This window comes from Elephantulus edwardii, unplaced genomic scaffold, assembly GCF_000299155.1.
Source record: "Elephantulus edwardii isolate Elephantulus edwardi_28Jun2011 unplaced genomic scaffold, EleEdw1.0 scaffold00005, whole genome shotgun sequence".
Lineage (NCBI taxonomy): Eukaryota > Metazoa > Chordata > Mammalia > Macroscelidea > Macroscelididae > Elephantulus > Elephantulus edwardii.
The window spans coordinates 38565916-38584261 of NW_006399755.1; the positions used below are offsets into that span (position 1 = coordinate 38565916).

An 18346-nucleotide genomic window follows, 5' to 3' on the forward strand; every position below is an offset into this window, starting at 1 on the left:
AGCATTAAATTTGTCAAATTTTAAATTCAGATTTGTGAGAGCAATTAAAACACTCAGTATTTTCTCCATCAATATTTTTCATCTTGTGTGGTATTTCTGTGATCTTAGAAACTCAGATATTGTAAAATAGGGAAAAGACACACCCAATAGCTAGAAAAGAAAGTAGGTTAAATAAGACTGAAATCATGAATATTGATTAAAAACTTATACCAACTACATTTCAAAAGTTCACTCAGGGGTAATGAAAGTCTTTTAATGCCAAAGAACAGTACTCATTAAAATTCAATTTAATCTTATAACTAACAAAAATGAAGTAACATATATTATATGTAATACAAACAGAAATGGGGAAAAAAATTCCACTTCTATGAAAAGGCTTTGTCATTATAAAGGTATTCATGTTAAATAATAAATAAAAATTCATTTCTGAAGAAACTGCTTGCTATGTTATACAAGAACGACAGTACGTCGGGGAAAAAATTCCAAATTTTTTTTTTTACAATTTTGAAAAAACTGATGTCACATTGAGAATAAATGTTAAAAACATATATGTGGTTATCACGATTTTAAATGTACACAGCATCTTAAGAAACAATGTTAAAAACTGTAAATGTAAAAATATTATGTGGCAGTGAACACAGCCCAGAATAGTTCTACCATTGGTTAGGTGATAATTAGGAAACTAGGAGCTCAATTATACTAATGAGTTTAGGATGATACAAAAAGAAAATACCATATCTTACTAACAGTGAACCTGGCCAGGACTATGAAACAATGCCATTTTATGTAGGAATTCGATCTCTCAAATATTCCAGGATAGCAGCTGTTCCTTTCATTAATATGGCTGCTCGAGGAACACGAAATGGATTTCCATCTAGGAGTAATGTTCTAAACAAAAGAGAAGAATGTAAGCATTTCCACTAGACAGACTTTTCTTCTAATTTCATTTTCAATAATAAAAATACAAATTCCCCTTGCTCCAATTTGTTTTTACTGAGTCTTAGCATTTAAATAGTTGGGATTACAATAACAATCAAAACAACATTAAATGACTGTTAGGATATGATGCTAAGTAATTTACATTCATGTCTCAATTCTCTTTACAACAGTATGATGTAGGTACCATTAACATCCTTGCTTTATAGATAAGGAAATAAAAATTTGGGAAGGTGAAAAACTTTCTTTGATCACATAGCTAATAAAAGAAGAAACTGTGATTAAAATCACTTTTATAATTGCCTTTTCTCAGTCTTCTCATAACTGTATGTTTAATGATGGAATCCTATTTAGACACGTATTAGGAGAAACAAACTGACAAGCACCCAGTGTGTTAGGGATATAATATAATCAATGTCATTTACTCCCTTTAAATTCTTCTAGAAAATATTAACACTTTTTCTCTCCATCAGCTGGCCAGCTGTGCATGTACATACACATATCTAGTTACATGTTCTAAATTGAGGATTGGTTTAAAATTTAATTGCTTGTTACTTAAGTGTTTCTTTAAATAATGAATATCTTCAGTTAAAGAGACGTTTATTAATTTTACTAGCTTAAGTGCATATTAAATACAAGTATAAGGATTCACACAATATTGTACACTCAAAACTCAAATGCACAGCTCTCAAGTCAGAACCAAGTCATAGTTGACCCCCCAGTGGGTTTGCTGAGGATAAACTGCACAGGAAAAGACTGCCTGTCTTTCTCTCACACGGCCAGTGGAGGATTCTAACCACCAGACAGGGCTAATAGGGTCACTCCCTACAGCCTACACCACCAGAGCTCCCTGTTGTACACTAGATCTGCCTAATTATCTTTGTGCCTAGAGAATTCTTTTAAAGACTGATTTTCTTAACGTCCAATAAAGTTTTAGGGAGTTATTTACTTGCCTCCTGTAATTTACTAAGAGGCATCAGATAGATGCCTAGAAAATATATATTAAATAATTATAATAATTTAAAAAACAGTAATTGGGTGCTTATGATGTTTTGGGCAATAGGATACCTTTTTCTAAAGGAAGACCTGTCCTCTCGAAAAAGATTTCAGTCTAAATAAAGAATAATGGGAAACCAGAAGAGAGATTCACTCTGCCTGGGGAACGAGGAAGGTTTTCAAAGGTGTTATTTTTACCAAAACCAAGGTAAAGGCATTTCAGGTTGAGGGAAGAGAAAACTGGGAGTGTGAAAGAAATCTTACTGGGTTTGAAATAGCAACTTGCTAGTAAGGAATAGCTCTGCCAACTCAAAGGTACATGGTTCAGATCCACCAGCTGCTCTGAGGGAGAAAGATGGGCTATCTCCAGTATGACTTACTATCGCTGAAAATCCACCAGAGAGTCAGTAATGAGTCAGTACTGACATAATGGCATTCAACAACAATCAAGTTTTTAAAAACTTTGTAAGCAAAGCTAAGAAGTTTACATTTCCCTGATATATTAATGATCTAGAACTGGAGTTGTGGGCTTTGTCACATTATTATTATTATTATTATTATTATTATTATTATTTCAAATTCCTGAAAGATTACAACAAGGGGTGGAAAAAAACTCAAAGCCACAAAATACATATCAAATACACAAAAAAATTTAGACAGGGATAGTTACCTTAAGCTCACACAGTTACCGAGTTCTGGTGGAATCTGTAGGAGGTCATTATTTTGAAGGTCCAGTGTAGTCAGGTTTTCCATCATCTTCATTTTCTGAGGATCCAGAGATCCAACCTGATTGTTACTAATCAGAATGGTTTCAAGCTTGGAGATGCGATAGAGAACTTCAGGCAGTATTTTGAACCTATCAGAGCATAAACCAAACACCTAAGTAGACTGGAAATGGTGGTCAGAATAATGCCTTACAATAGATACTCTTTAGTTTTCTTTAGTGTACATGTTTTATATATGGTTTAAGTCCTGTATTTGAAACAAAGAAAGTGGACTAGATTTGGAAACCTTAAGATACATGTTAGGTGGGTAGACTTTTGATAAATTTACTCAAGTAAAATAAAAACTTACTAAAATAACAATTTAAACTCTTCAACAATTTTTACTGAATACATTCAGTAGATCAGAAAATCGTTCTGTGATCTTTTAAGTATCATCTCATTGTAGGTGTCTTTCATTAGTTCACTTTTACATTTTATGAAACAGAATCATTGCTAATACATTAAGTAAAATTGAAACTCACTGCTTTTGAGTCCATTCTGGCTCTTGAGAACTCTACATTTGCATTTTGAATCTGGAAATATGAATAAGAGGAGTCTGCCCATTTCTCCCATGGAGCGACTGGTGGCTTTAAACTGTAGCCTGTTGGTTAGAATATGTAACACCTTACAGACTGTGCCACCACAACTCCTTTAATATAAACCTAGAGTTTCTGCCTTAACTGAAGCTTCCAAAAGAAATGCATATTTCATTCTTGAAAAGCTCACCAACTAGCACAGGTTGCTAGCTTGACAGTCAAAATAGCCAGGGAGTGGCCGATGCCAGAAGAGATGAAAGGCAGAAGGCTCTCAGAGTAGTACTTGGAAAGTAACAGCTCCTTGGGTAAGAAAGATTGGGAAGATTTTGGTGTGAGGCAAATTGTATCCTGGAGGAAAAAGGATAGGGTGAGGGAGTCTTTGGGTTGTAGTCTTTTCTTTGCCTTGTGTTAAAAGCAATAATGAAAGGTAAAATCAAGGCAGCTCTGGAGTTCCAGTGAGTCTGGAGAGGCAATGAATGACCACATGATCCCTTTCCCATTGTAATGATGAGATTATGGCTCACCTGTTAAAATAGAAGTTAAGATTAGCTTTTGCCCCTTCCACAGAGACATTACTTACCAAAGCAAATGACAGTTCAAAAGGCAGACAGATGTACTCTCAAATAAAAGTTAGGAGAGATCTGAGAAGAAGATGTATCTTGAACTAAAGCCAACAATAATATAACCTATGCACAAGAAAGTATAAATAAAGGAGCAGATAGAAAAATTTTAGCAAGGACAATACATGTTCTACAAATTAGAAGAGATACTATGAGAAACATAAATCAGAAACAAGTAATGATAAAAAGAATTAAATAGAGACTAAGTGTGTAAAAAATATCAAAGTTGCTACAAAGACCTGAAAAGATAAGTTGGCCAGCATAACAGATAATGTTGAAAAACAAACTGGGTAGAAGAATTTTCATAGAATACTTCAGGAAATGATAAATCGAAAGATTGAAATGCTAATAAAGTGGGTGATAAACGTACACCTGCCAACATTTATCTAAATGATATTCCATAAAGAATCACTGACTAAGAAAAGATTTGAAAATATATTAAGAAATTTCCAGGAAAAAAGGTTGAAATGACTAATAGTGGTCAAAATACTGAAACAAACCCAGCATCATGGTGGTGGCTGCTGGGTGCTATTGAGTCGGAGCCAACCCATAGCTGAACCTCTAGTGGGTTTTCAGAGGCTGAAATTACACAGGAGGAAAATGCCCTATTTCTCCCAAAGAGCAGGTGGTGGAATAGAACCGTGTGACTTCAGGTTGTCAACGCAGCTCCTTACCACTAGGCCACCAGAGTGCATACCAACTCAGAGCAACATTTTATTGGATTTATGAGGGTGTAAATCTTTATGGAGTGCTCCTTAGAGATAAGAAAGGTGAAACTTCATCTCATATATTTTGGGAATGTTATCAGAAGCAGTCAGATTTTAGAAAAGGGTATCATCCTAAGAAAAGTAGAGGTAAGTGAAGGAGAGGAAGATCCTCAATGAAACAGACTGACATAGTGCCTGCAACAATAAATAGGTTTAAGCACAACAGAGACTGTGAGAATGGTACAGGAGTAAGCAGGCTTTCTATTTGCTGTGCAGTCTTGCTAGGAGTCAGAATAGATTCCACAGCACCTAACAATAACAATTTTTTACATGGGAAAACTGCCAGCCTTTTCCCATGGAGCAGCTGAAGAACTCAGACAGCTGACTTTGCAGTTATAAGTCCATATACTATGCCCTATGCCATCAAAAGTATGCCAACCGATTAAACAACTACAAAACTAAAAAGCAGGTTGCCCTAGATTTACTGGCACAACAAAATACATAAAATAAATATGAAACTAGAACTTATATATTTTGAAGAAAAGAGCAAATATTCTAGTTATTCATGGTTTCAGAATATTTACCATACTTACAGGGTTTTTCCCAGATTAGGAAAAAATTAATCCAAGAAGAAGAGATACAGGAAAAGTAAAGATGAGTAAAGAATTTAGTAAAATCTGCCATATCAAAGCAGCAAAAGAAGATTAAATCAACCTAATGGGAGGAAAAAAGGAGAGAAAACAAGAAACACGGAAGGAAATTATGAAACCAAGTCATGAAATCAAGATGGCATAAAATGAGCACTACCATCTCTCTGACTCTCTCAATGCTGTGGAGTCTGAACCATGTCACAGCTGACCCTCCAGCTGGTTTCAGAGGCTGTAAATTTATCACACAGGAGGAGGATGCTCCTTTTTCTCCCTCAGAAATACTAGTGGACTCAACCTACTTATCTTTGGGTTGGTAACAAAACACCCTATATACTAGGCCACCAGAGCTCGCTACCTACTACTATTTTATTGTTGTTATGGGCTGTCAACTCAGAATGAACTGAGAGCTGATCCACCAGCAGGTTTTCAAAGACTGTAAATCACATGGGCGGAAACTGTCCATCTTTATACCAAGTAGCAGCTGGTGCATTTGAACTGTGAGCCTTTAGGATGGTAGCACCACCCCTTACCACTAAGCCACCTGAGCTGGGCCTTAATCATTCATAAGGCACTTAAATTCTTGGACTAGTTAAAAAGGCAAGATAAATTATTACCCACAAAAGTTATATTTAAAACAAGATAATTCAGAATTGTTATGAATTGAGGAATGAAAAAAAAGGACGTCCCAGGCGAAAGAAAAAAAAGTAAAAATCTTAATAACAACAGAGAAAGCTGGTACATGCTCTAACAATAAATCTTCAAAATATATAAAGCAACAATCTGACCTACTGGAAAAGTTATTAAGACTACAAACGTAATTAGAAACTTTAATCTTCTCAAAAATCAAAAACATAACAAAAAATGGACCAAATATAAATTTTTTTTCTAATATAAGATTTAAATAGCATGATTTATGGTAATTTGATCTGTTACACTGACAGACATTATACCTAATAAAGAGAGAATAGATGTTTTTTGATGCTATGAAGGAAATCTCAGTAAATTCCAAAGAATCAACATCGTTCTATATGATTATAGATTATATTCTGTTGCAAACAGCTAAAAAGAAAAAAAATCATAGTCCTATATTTAGAAATTAAACATACACATGTACAAAACTAAATAATGTAAAGTAACTGCAAAATATTTAAGTCAAAAGTCAAACTCTGCTGTTAAATTGGTTCTGACTCATTGTGACCCTCCAGAGGGTTTCCAAGGTTATAACTCTGATAGGAGGAGACTGCACTTCTCTCCCCAGAAACCACTGGTGGATTCAAACTGCCTTGAAAATGCACAGCCTTTGGGTTTGCTGTACAACTTGCCAGAGACTATGCCACTAAAATTCCCTGCAAATTATTGAAAGGTGAGTAGAATGTATTATATATTCCTTTGTTTAATAAAGGTTGAAACACAGTAATAACACAAAAATTTTAAATAATTATTAAGAGAAAGTCATCTCTATATTTAATAGTGTAGTACAACACTGGAGGTTCTAGAGAAAGTAGGAAGACAGAAGATATAAGGGTTGTATGAATTGAAGAGATAAACTGTTCTTACCTACAATATTACCAGGTAAAGTATGAAGGGTTTGACCAAGTGATTAACTTGGTAAGACTCATAACTCAGTCATTCAGTTATCATTCAATTCAGTGGAGCTGTAACTAACTCATAGCTGACCCCTAGAATGTTTTCAGAGTCATAATAAATCACACGAGATTGTCCATCATGGAGCAGCTGGTGGATCTGAATTGCTTGCCTTCAGCCGACAGAGCAACTCCGTTAAAAACGAAGGGAAGAAAGAATATGAGGCAGAAAACACAGGAGATCACGGCAGCAACAGAAGGGATCTTTATCATTGTGTTAACTGAAAGCTGGGTCTGGTTCTTGCCTGAAGATATCTGTTCCTATCATTGTAGGGTTCTCCAGAAAAGGTAGTTTCTTTTCTCAATGTCTCACATACCACAAGGTTAAAGGTAGTGCTGAATTTCTTCTGGCTACTCATCAATACTAATACAGTCATGCAATGGATTACTACACAGCACTACAGAGTACTACGGTACGCAGAACAATGATTTTGTAAATTACTAACTTTGGAGGGACTGGAGAACACTATGCTAAGTGAACTAACTCAGTCCAATCAGAACAAATACAGTACAAGACCATTAATACAGAATGTATATGAAGATCCAAACAGGGGGCGGGGTCAGAGAAGTGAGAATGGGTGGTGGATGGTTAATCACTGGGTTACACAATTTGATGGGTGATGGGAGGGATGAGTAAAGGAAAGGGAAAGATCCGGTGTAAAAAACAATGTATATGAACTTTGTAAGTAAACCAGTATAAAATAAATTTTTATTTTAAATAAAAATTAAAGAAGCATAGCCCATTAAAGGACTGAATAAATAAAATTTAATGGGACTTCAATTATTATTACTATATTGAGATTATAGGAATGAATAGCACAATAGTGACAGCACAAATAGCTCAAATAGTTACCTGTAAACAATATAGCTAAAGGTCCCAGCTCTCTAATGGAATAGTTTGTTCTCTTATGGGAAGATGGAACTGGAACAATGTTGCCAGAACCTGTTCAACAACCATTCTGTTCTTAACTATAAAACCTTTTAACTCATTTGTCATCTCTGAGAGGCAGGACAGTAGGTTAAGGACATAGATTCTGGATTCAAACTGAATGGGTTTGAAACTAAAGTAGGTTCAAAATGAGTTTGAGCCAAACGTGAACACTATAACCAAATCTAATATGTGGAGTTCTTGTAAGAATTAAATACCTGCATAATATTTAGAATATATTAGTACATATTACATAAAATTCTCCTACTGCCATCAAGTCAGAACCAATTCATAGTTCACGCTCTGGCAGCTTTTTTTGGAAGGTGTGTATTATGTAGGAGGAATATGCCTTTCTTTCTCCGGGAATCTGCTGGTGGATTTGAAACACCAGTGAGGCACTGCTTTTGGGTTAGCAGTGCAGCACCCTACGGACCATGCCAACAGAGCTCAAAAAATATTACTCTCAATTATCTTCAGCACCTTTGAATAAAACCTCCTTTTCATTTAGGGTTACCATAAACTGGCAATGACGTGACAGCATGGGTATAGTTTGGTACTTTATTTGGCCTTCTGTTGTTGTTAAGTGTCATCGAGTTGACCAACCAATCTTGTTAACTTTACTACTATACTTTATGGCCCAAGTCTTAATTAATTTCTTGAAGTTTCTCAAATATGCCATCTGTTCTTATCTTTGTGCTTTTGCATGTGATATTTGCTCTAACTGGAATGTCATCTCTCATTGAGTCTGGCAATTATCCATATTTTGCCAACTTCAGTTTGTATGCTCCGTTCTTAAATAACCTCAGGAGACATAAAAATCTATGCCTTTGAGCAATGGTGTTGGAGAAGAGTACCGAATATCCCGTAAGGTACCAAAAGAACAAATGAAGTCTGTTTTGAAGGAAGCCCAAGTGTTCTTTAAAGTTCTTTACAACTTCATCTTTCACACTTTGGGTGGAGTCACAGGAAGGGCCAGTCCTTGGAAAAGGACACCAAGCCAGTAAAAGTGGAAAGTCAGGGAAAAAGAGGAAAACCTCCAACAAGAGGGACTGACAGTGACTCTAACAATGGGTTCAAGCATGTAAGAAATCATGAGGGTGGCACAGGATAGAGTAGGATTCAGATCTATTGTTCACAGGGTCACAATGAGTTGTAGTTGACTCTATGAAACCAACACAATAAGATGTTTCCATTAGGTGCTCTGGTGGCCCAGTCCACAGGGAGGTGTGGTGCTAGCCTAAAGGCCACACTTCATTAGTGGTTCAAATCCAAGAGCCACTTTGAAGGAGACAGGCAGTCTTCTCCTGTGCAATTTACAGACACAGAAACTCAATGAAGGGTCATCTCTGACTCAGTTCCAACTAACTTCAAGGCAATGAATTTGAGGAATTACTTTGACCTTTGCCTTACAGAAAGAAATTGTTGTTTGTATGCCATGAAGTCAGAACTGACCCATAGCTGACCCTCCCAAGCATGATGTCTTCTCCAAGGACCGGTCTCTCCTCATAACATGTTCAAAGTATGTTAGACAGAGCCTCAGAATCCTTGCCTCCAAGGAGTCACCCGGTTTAACCCTTTCCGGGATGAATCTGTTTGTTTTCTTAGCAGTCCATGGTACCCTCAATACTCTTCTCCAACACCACAGCTCAAAGGCATCAATTCTCCTTCTATCCTTCTTAGTCACTGTCCAACTCTCTGATGCATAACAAGTGATTGCAAAGACCAGGGCCTGTATCAGACGCACCTTAGTTTCCAGAGAGACACCATTGCTCTTCAGCACTTTCTCAAAATGAAAAACAAACAAACAAACAAACAAAAAAACACAAATACTAGGCATCCACTGTGAAAATTCTAAGTAAGCAACACAGCTTTCAATTCTAAATCGAACCATGTGAAAGTAAATCTTGTAATGAATATAATAAAATAAAAAGCCTTATTGTTTAATCTGAGGAGGCCTGGTCTTAGAATAGTTAAACATTTGGCTGCTAATTGAAAAGTCAGTGGTTTTAAACCATCAGTGGCTTCACAGGAGAGAGATGACGCAGATAGCTTCTAAATAGATGAAGCCCATTACCATCAGATTGAGTCCAGCTGATAGCAACTATATAAGACAGATTATAACACATATACATGGAAAATGTGGACAATGAATAAGTAACACTGAAGAAAAACTGATGCTTTTAGATTATTGTGTTAGAGAAGAACATTAAGTATACCATGGACCAGTAAATGAACAAACAAAACTCTCTTGGAAAAACTGCAGCCAGAAAGCCATTAAAGCATGAACAGTAAGAGTTCACCTCACATACTTTGAGCATGTTATCAGGAGGGACCAATCATGTTTGGAAAATAATGTTTAGAGGACAATACTGTGTTTGGAAAGGTAGGTGAGTGAAAAAGTCCCTCAACAAGATGGATTGACATAGAGACTACAATAATGGGGTTAAGCACAGCAGAGATGATGAGGAAGGAGCAGGGTTTTGTTCCCTTGTGCATACGGTCACTATGAGCCTGAGCCAATTCAAAGGCACCTAAGGACAGAGGATTTCCAAGGCTGCACTCTTTATGGAAGCAGAATACCCTATCTTTCTCTACTAGAGTGGCAGATAGCTTTAAAGCTCCAACCGCTTCAACCACTATGCCACAAGGGCTTACAATGTTGGAAATACCCCAGGGCACACTGCTAGTCTGTTCTGTACAGTTGCTATGAGTAGAAAGTCATCAGAAACAGGCTCTTTAGTTTATTGTTTATGTGACTCTTCTCATTGTTTTTCTAAGAAAGAATTATAGATTTTTTTCCATAAATTAACAAAAAATTATCTCTTACCTATTAAAGGAAAGATTAATCATCTGTAATCTTTTTAATGATTCCATTTCTTCAGGTAAAGAACTTAAAAAATTGTTTCTAAATTGGAGGAGAAAAAAACCCAGAAGATTAAGAAAGTTTAAATTTTTTATGTTATCTTCCTATTAAAATGATACATAGAAAAAATTATTTCCGTTTGTCAATCTTTGTTTTGATATCATTAAGGCTGAATCCTGAGAATTCAGAATAAGTCAGTTGATTCAAGCATGTGATACTTTTTCTTTCCCATCTATCCCATCCCTTCAACTTATAGTTAGATAATAAACATGAAAATACTAGAGAGGTAAAAAGAAAAAATATATTTTCTACCATCTATTTTTATGCACTTTACAAATAAATTTTATTCATTTTTTTCCTCCCTTCTCCTTTGATTCTTTATTAACCATCCAATATTGATTATTTCTGTGAATAAGCAATTTTCTACTTTTTTTATTTGAATGGTGTTGTGCCATAACTGCCCTGTTAGGACTAATGAGTCACCCAGCATATTTCATTTTCATTTTACCCAGGTTGTGCAGTATTTTACTAATTTAGCCCTTTTTCAGATATGCATAATACTTCAAGAGATTTAGTGAGTATATGTTTCTTTAGCTATTCGTCCACTGATAGGCACTTGGGTTGTTATTATAAATAGTGCTATAGTAAATATGTGCATGACTATATCTTTTGTGTCACACTATATGATTAGTGTGCCAAACTTGACATCACATTTCTACTAATATATTATTAATGACCAGTGTTCATAGTTAAAAATATAAGAAAGGAGGAGCAAAATTTAGTAGACAGACTCAAGACAAGTTACAATGAAAACGTCAAGTGACGGAATCAATAAATACCTGAGATCTAAAAAAGTCAGTTTTTGAAGCATACATAATTCCAGTGATATACAGGATAGCTTATTAAAACTGAGGTTGACATCGGAGAGCATTTCCTTTAGTTCCACAACCCTGGAATAAACACAGTTTGAAGATGTTAATACTTAAAACTCTCTGCATATCATAAGGGGAAAATCCTTTATTCTATTAGTTTAGATTTTCTGTAACTTTTATTTTTCCCATAAAAAAATGTTAGGATTCTTTAAAGGAGAAAACAGCTTTATAAGACCTTTCTAAAAAATTTTACATATGTGTTGAAATTAGATAAAAATTTAATTTTATATTGAAATTAATTATGATATAAATAAGAAAGTTCCAGTAGCCTAGTGGTAAAGAGTAGCACTGGCAATCAAAAGACATGTGGTTCAAATCCACCAGTTGCTCTGTGGAAGAAAGGTTAATCTCCTCCCATGTGATTAACTGAAAACCCAGCAGAGGATAAGATACAAGTCAGTTCTGACTCAACAGTACTCAGCAACAAAGGTACAAAGGATAAATGGAAAATTTAAGGAAAACTTATACTTAATTCTGTTAAAGTTGTAAAATAAATGATTACACAAATAGCAGATAGTAGGGCTCTACTTAGACTATATCAAATACTAAGGATATCTATATCTATCTATCTATCTATCTATCTATCTATCTAAATCAATTTTATTCATTTGTCTAATAGTTAAGCCAATAAATTTTAAACAGTGCTAGTAAAGTTACAAATGTAAGTTTTAAAATGTATTTTCTACAAAGTCACAGACATAATCCATTTAACAGTATACATAGTTCACTTTGATAAATAAATCCTTTATATAACTTTTGTCATTGTACGGTAACAATTTACTTATGTGTACATTTTCCTGCTGGACTTAAAGCCTCTTGAAGGATATATCTTTTCTTATATATCACTATGTCTCTAGAATGTATCATACTTCCTGGTATCTCTGGCCACTGAGTTAATCCTGACTCATAGAGATTGTGTAACAGACAAATATTGCCCCATAGGGTTTTCTTACCAGAACTTTCTCCTGAAGTTAGAACCACTAGTTTATAAGTTAGGATTCCAGGGCAAACTATTCATATCACCCAGAGAACCAATGTGTAGTATAGATATCCAGGTTCTTAGTTATTTTTTTTTTTACTTGCAGTATGCTCAACTCTTTAATTTTTTTTGTCATGTAAATTATGAGGGAGCAAAGGTGCCCTAATGAGCTGTGTTGAACTCCCAAAGGCATGGGGTTCAAATCTACCAGTTGCTCTAAGAGAGAAGGATGGACAATCTCCTCCCATGTGAATTACTGCCTCTGAAAACCCTCTGAAAAACTGCAGTGTCAAATGTGAGTCGGTTCCAACACAATGACATAGCAACAAACTATGACAACATTTAAATATAGTTAGTTGTACCAAATGTCACCACTAAGCAGATTATATTAAAGACTTAAAAAAGAATAAAGTAAATGAGTCCCTGAGTGGTACATGCAAATGGTTCACACTCAGCTGCTAGCTCAAAGTTTGGAGATTCAGAGTAACCAAACGAGAACCTTAGAAGAAAAGCCCAGCAATCTGTATCTGAAAATTCAACTATTAACACTTCCAAGGAGTACAAGTGTATTTGGCACTCATGAGGCATGAGGTTGTCATAAATTGTAATCAACATGAGGGACACAAGGTTTCTTTTAAGTGATTTGAAGTTTACATTAACAGTTTGCAAATCGGAACATTTTTAGTTAGAGAATCAGTGTTCCAAAGAGAAAAATGTTCCAAAATTCTTATATTCAATCTTATTGGCACTGCCACAGAAAAGGGCCAGAATAGTGTTTATTTAATAACCTAATGTATAGCTTTTCATATGACCCTGGAATTATTGTTTCTGGAAATTTACTACAAGTAGGTCATTCTGCAAAAGAAACTAAAGCCTAAAGCAAAATAGTTTGCACAAAGATCTAGGTTCAAAAGAACATCTCAGAGCATTAGCCTGGGAGGGTCACTCTCACTCCATGGATTCCAGAAATCTGGATTTCAGGAGAACTAAAATGGTTTTAAGCATGAATCAATATTCTTTTCCTCATCTAAAAAGTCCCAAGTTGTTTATCACCAATGTAATTAAGCCTAGGAGTGTTAAGGATATTATTAGCTATGAGAATAAAAACATGCCAATATCTGATTTGCCAAGAAATGAAATTATAACAATAAATCTTTTTTCAGGCTACTGCAGTAGTAAAAAAAAAAACCAAAGTTAAACAAAGCCCATCAGAGAGAGATCACGAAATACTGTGCTGGAGAGGATAGAGTGAAGAAAAAAAAAAAGATATGAGTTTAGCTGTGTAACTGATAAACCCTTTTTTAGAAAGTATTGCATAGATATATACTGCTGCAGCAGGTCAAGGATTACAGTCTCCAATATTAATTGATGCTCAACAGCAAGAAAACAAAGACTCTCAACCACTAGGCCAATTGGTAGTATCATGACAGAGATTAAGACTGTTAACAATTTATGTTTTCTTGGTTCCACAATTATCCCTCTTGACAACAGGGGTCAAGAAATCAAATGATGAATTGTATTAGGGAAACCTGCTCCAGAAGGCTGAAGAGCAATGATGTCAGTCTACAAACTAAGGTGTATCTGATCTAGATCATGGTCTTTGCAATTACTTGTTATGCATTAGAGAATTGGACAACAATTAAAGACAACAGAAGAAGAGCTGTTGTCTTGTGGTGTTGGAGAAGAGTATTGAACATATCACGGACTATTAAGAGAACAAACAGGTCTGTCCTGAAGAGGGTGAAACCAGGCTGCTCCTCGGAAGAAAGAATTTTGAAGCTCCGTCTGACATACTTTGGGCATGTTGCAAGGAGGGACCAGTCCTTGGAGAGGGACATTATGCTTGGAAATACTGACGGACATAGGAGAGAAAAACACTGGATGGGATGGACTGACACAGTGACTACGATAATGGGGTAAATGTGGTGGAAGAGGGCACGGTTCAGAGCTACTGTACAAAGAGTTGCTATGAGTCGCAGGTGACCTGACAGAACATAACAGTAACAATGAAAAAACTCATACTCTATGAGTTACCAAATCTTCTAGTTATCTGACCTAAAGAAAAAATATAAAATACAAGTAAAACTTTATGGCTATAATAAACCATATGTAATATAATTAATTTAAATTTTAAAAATAGTACATAAAATGGAAAAATATTCAAGAGAAATAAACCAGGGAGAAACAAAAATGTTATGTATGGTGTAATTCTAGTAAGGAGTACTTTAAAACAAAATACACCATAAAATTAATAAAATAACTCAGTGGTGGAACTACAAATGATATTTGCTTTAATACAGTCCAACTTGCCAATAAAATCCTACATTCAGAAAAGAATATGCTGAAGTAAAACTTATGAAATAAAAGTTTAAGAAATAGAGTACTGTTTAGAAACTATCTTGGCAAGAGAAACAGGATCCCCCAAGGCAAATTAATCTCACAAACAGGTTCATCCTGGAGAGGGTGAAATCAGACTGCTCCTTGGAAGCTAGGATTTTGAAGCTCTGTCTGACATACTTAGGGCATGTTGCAAGGAGGGACCAGTCCTTGAAGAAGGATATCATGTTTGGAAAGGTGGAGGGACAATGCAAGAAAGGAAGACCCTGGATGTAATGGATTGACTCTGTGACTGGGGTAATGGGGGTAAGTGAGTCAGAGACAATGAGGCTGGCTCAAGATAGAACAGGGCTCAGAGCTGTTGTTCATAGTGTCACTATGGTTCACAAGCGACTTGACAGCACATAACCACCACCACCTTCGGGTTGCCAATTAAACTCTTTATCCACTAGATAACCAAAACTCTAATTCTATCAAGATTCATTCAGAATCTGTGCTATTTAAATGATATAGGGAGCTCTGGTGGCCTCGTGGCTTGATATAGCCTTGTTTGATGAAAACAAAGAGCTTCAAACACTCACTGATGAAGATCAAGGACTCCAGAATGGATGGATTAGATTTCAACATAAATAAAAATCTTCACTATAAGATCAATAAATATCATAGTAAATGGAGAAAAGATAGAAGTTATCAAGGATTTCATTTTACTTGTATGCACTATCAACACCCACGTAAGCACCAGTCAAAAAATTAAACCACATGGTACATCAGTCAACTCTGCTACAAAAGATTTTGAAGTTTTTAAAGCAAAGATGTCACTTTAAGGACTAAAGTACACCTGACACAAGCAATGATATTTTAAATTGCCTCAAAGACATGTGAAGGCTGAACAATGAATAAAGAACAGCAAAGAATTGAGGCCTTTGAATTAGAGTATTGAAAAAAGTTAACTATATCATGAATCACTAGAAAAGCAAGCATAATTATTTTGAAAAATTATAGCCAGAATATTCCTTAGAAGTAAGAATGGTGAGACTTAATCTTTTGTACTTTGATATTGTTATCAGGAGGAACCAGGCCCTGGAGAGGGCCTTAGTAGACGTTTAGTAAAAAACAGGCAGATGAGATGGATTGGTACAGTGGCTGCAATAATGTTTGGGGGGAAAAGGATTATGATGGCAAAAGATGGCACTTCTATTCTACATAAGGAAGCTTTGAGTCAGAACAGCCTTGATGTTGACGTCAATTATCTTTATCTTCCCTACTCAAGTGAAAAATCTAAGAGAAGGTACTTAACCTGCAAAACTAGAGAGCTGGGAGATTTTGGGAGCCAACTTCAGTGTCCAAGTTCCTTATCAGTATCCTATTCTGTCTCACATACAGTTGTTTTAATGGCTAACCTGGTTGTTCCAGGTAAACTTTGTTATCACTAGCATCATTAAAGATGTAATACAAGGTACAAGGTATAAATCAAATAATTTCTAATTATTACAGTGAAGATTCTTTCCTGAAAATATCAAGAAGGCTCAATTAAAAAAATTAAGTCTCTACTTTTATTATTATTTGAAAGATTCAGTGGCTTGACAATTCATTAACATAAAACAAAAATAACATCCAAAAAATTCTCCAACAGGGTAAAAAGGGAAGCTACGGACTGGGAAAAAATATTTGGTAATGACTTGTCAAACAAGGGACTTATATCTAGAATTTATAAAATACTCGAGCACCACAACAAGATAAAGGTAAATAACCCAGTTGAAAAATGGGCACAGGATATGAACAGACACTTCACCAAAGAAGACATTCAGATGGCAAACAAACACATCAAGAAATGTTCAAAATCCCTAGCTCTAAGAGAGATTCAAATCAAAACAACTATGATATATCATCTCACCCCAGTAAGAATAGCAAAATTTAACAGAACAGCAAACATCAAATGCTTGTGAGGTTACGGAGAAACTGGGACCCTTATTCACTGTCGGTGGGAGTGTAAAATGGTGTAACCACTTTGGAAGGCAGTATGGTGCTTTCTCAAAAGGTTGCAAATAGAAATATCATTTCACCCAGCAATTCCACTTCTGGGAATTTACCCTAAAGAAACCATAACCACCACCCAAGCAGATATATGCACATCCATGTTTATTGGGGCTTTGTTCACAATAGCAAAGAACTGGAAACAACCCACATGCCCATCAACAAGTGAATAAATAAGAGAAGCTCTGGTGTATTCACACAATGTAATACTATGCAGCTTTGAAAAACAAAGAACTCCTGAAATATTATGCAAAATGGATGACCCTAGAGAACATGATGCTGACTGGACTATCTCAGTCACAAAAAGACAAATATTGCATAGGGCCACAATTATAAAACAGGACTGACATTGGGGTTGAATGAAGACAGAAGAAGGGGAGGAATGATGTATACTGCATTGCAACAGATGAGGGAGAGAACTGTTTAAAAGGGATATATGATTGGGTATTATTGTCATGACAGGAGTCCAGAATGAAGGCTGCATAGTGCAATGGACTTGGGGGGAGGGACTGCATAGCAATGAAAAAGTTTTTCTATTACTTATCAAGGAGAAAAGTGAATTGTGGGGTAGGGCATGGACAGGGAGAAAAGTGCACCAACGAATGACTGGAAACCCTAAGTCTCAGTAAACTTTCATTAAAACTAATTTAAAAAAACAAAAATAAAATAGAGATCCAAAGTTTTGGATAGTCCTTTATAGTTTTTCCTCAAAAACTTCATTATGAGGGGGCAACACTCTAATATTTTAATATTCTAATATCTATTTTCCAACTTAAAAATGTAAGAGAAAAAGAAAATTTCTTTATACTCATATACAGAACAAATTTTAAAACATATTAGGATACAACTAAGGTATTTGCCAAATTTCTAAAGAATTATAAGAAATATTGTAAATATTCAAAATTATAAAACTATGGAAAATAATTATTCTTGTAACTAAGATATGAAATCAACTAAGTATGGGTCATAACTTAATAGAAATTACATCAACAGTTCTTACCTTTTTGGAATTTCACATAGCTGATTCTTACTAAAGTTAACTGAAGTCACAATGTTGTCTTTTACAGCATCAAACACTTCATCAGGAATCAAAGTTGTTTGTTTATCACTAAATGAAGAATAGTTAAAATATATTATTTTCAATAATCCATAAAGACTATTACTTAGCTATAAGGTCTTTAAATATTTTTTTTAAAAAAAAACCCCAAAATCAACTTTTCAAAGCAGAGGGCTTATTTATGTAGAATGCCACACAAATCTGCCAACTCACAAAATGTATACCATTAGCAATGCAGACAATATACTGTCCTCTAACACCTATTCTCACAACTTCTTGGCAATCAAAGTCACCAAGAAGACAATAAATGGTCCACTATCACTTGAGAGGGCAAGTCTATAATTTTGTTTGTCTATTTGCTTGT

General features: G+C 35.3%; 1 protein-coding gene across 1 annotated transcript in view; it reads right to left on the minus strand.

The window, feature by feature from the left end:
- Positions 1 to 521: 521 nt before the first annotated feature.
- Positions 522 to 18346, minus strand: part of LRRC40 (leucine rich repeat containing 40) — a 66825-nt gene continuing 49000 nt past the window's right edge. The window contains exons 11-15 of the mRNA XM_006879791.1: positions 17926 to 18033; positions 11483 to 11593; positions 10608 to 10685; positions 2603 to 2788; positions 522 to 888 (exon numbers count right to left, since the gene is read on the minus strand). Of these exons, the coding sequence (XP_006879853.1) occupies positions 783 to 888; positions 2603 to 2788; positions 10608 to 10685; positions 11483 to 11593; positions 17926 to 18033 (589 nt within the window). The 3' untranslated portion in view covers positions 522 to 782. The remainder of the gene's footprint in view (positions 889 to 2602; positions 2789 to 10607; positions 10686 to 11482; positions 11594 to 17925; positions 18034 to 18346) is intronic.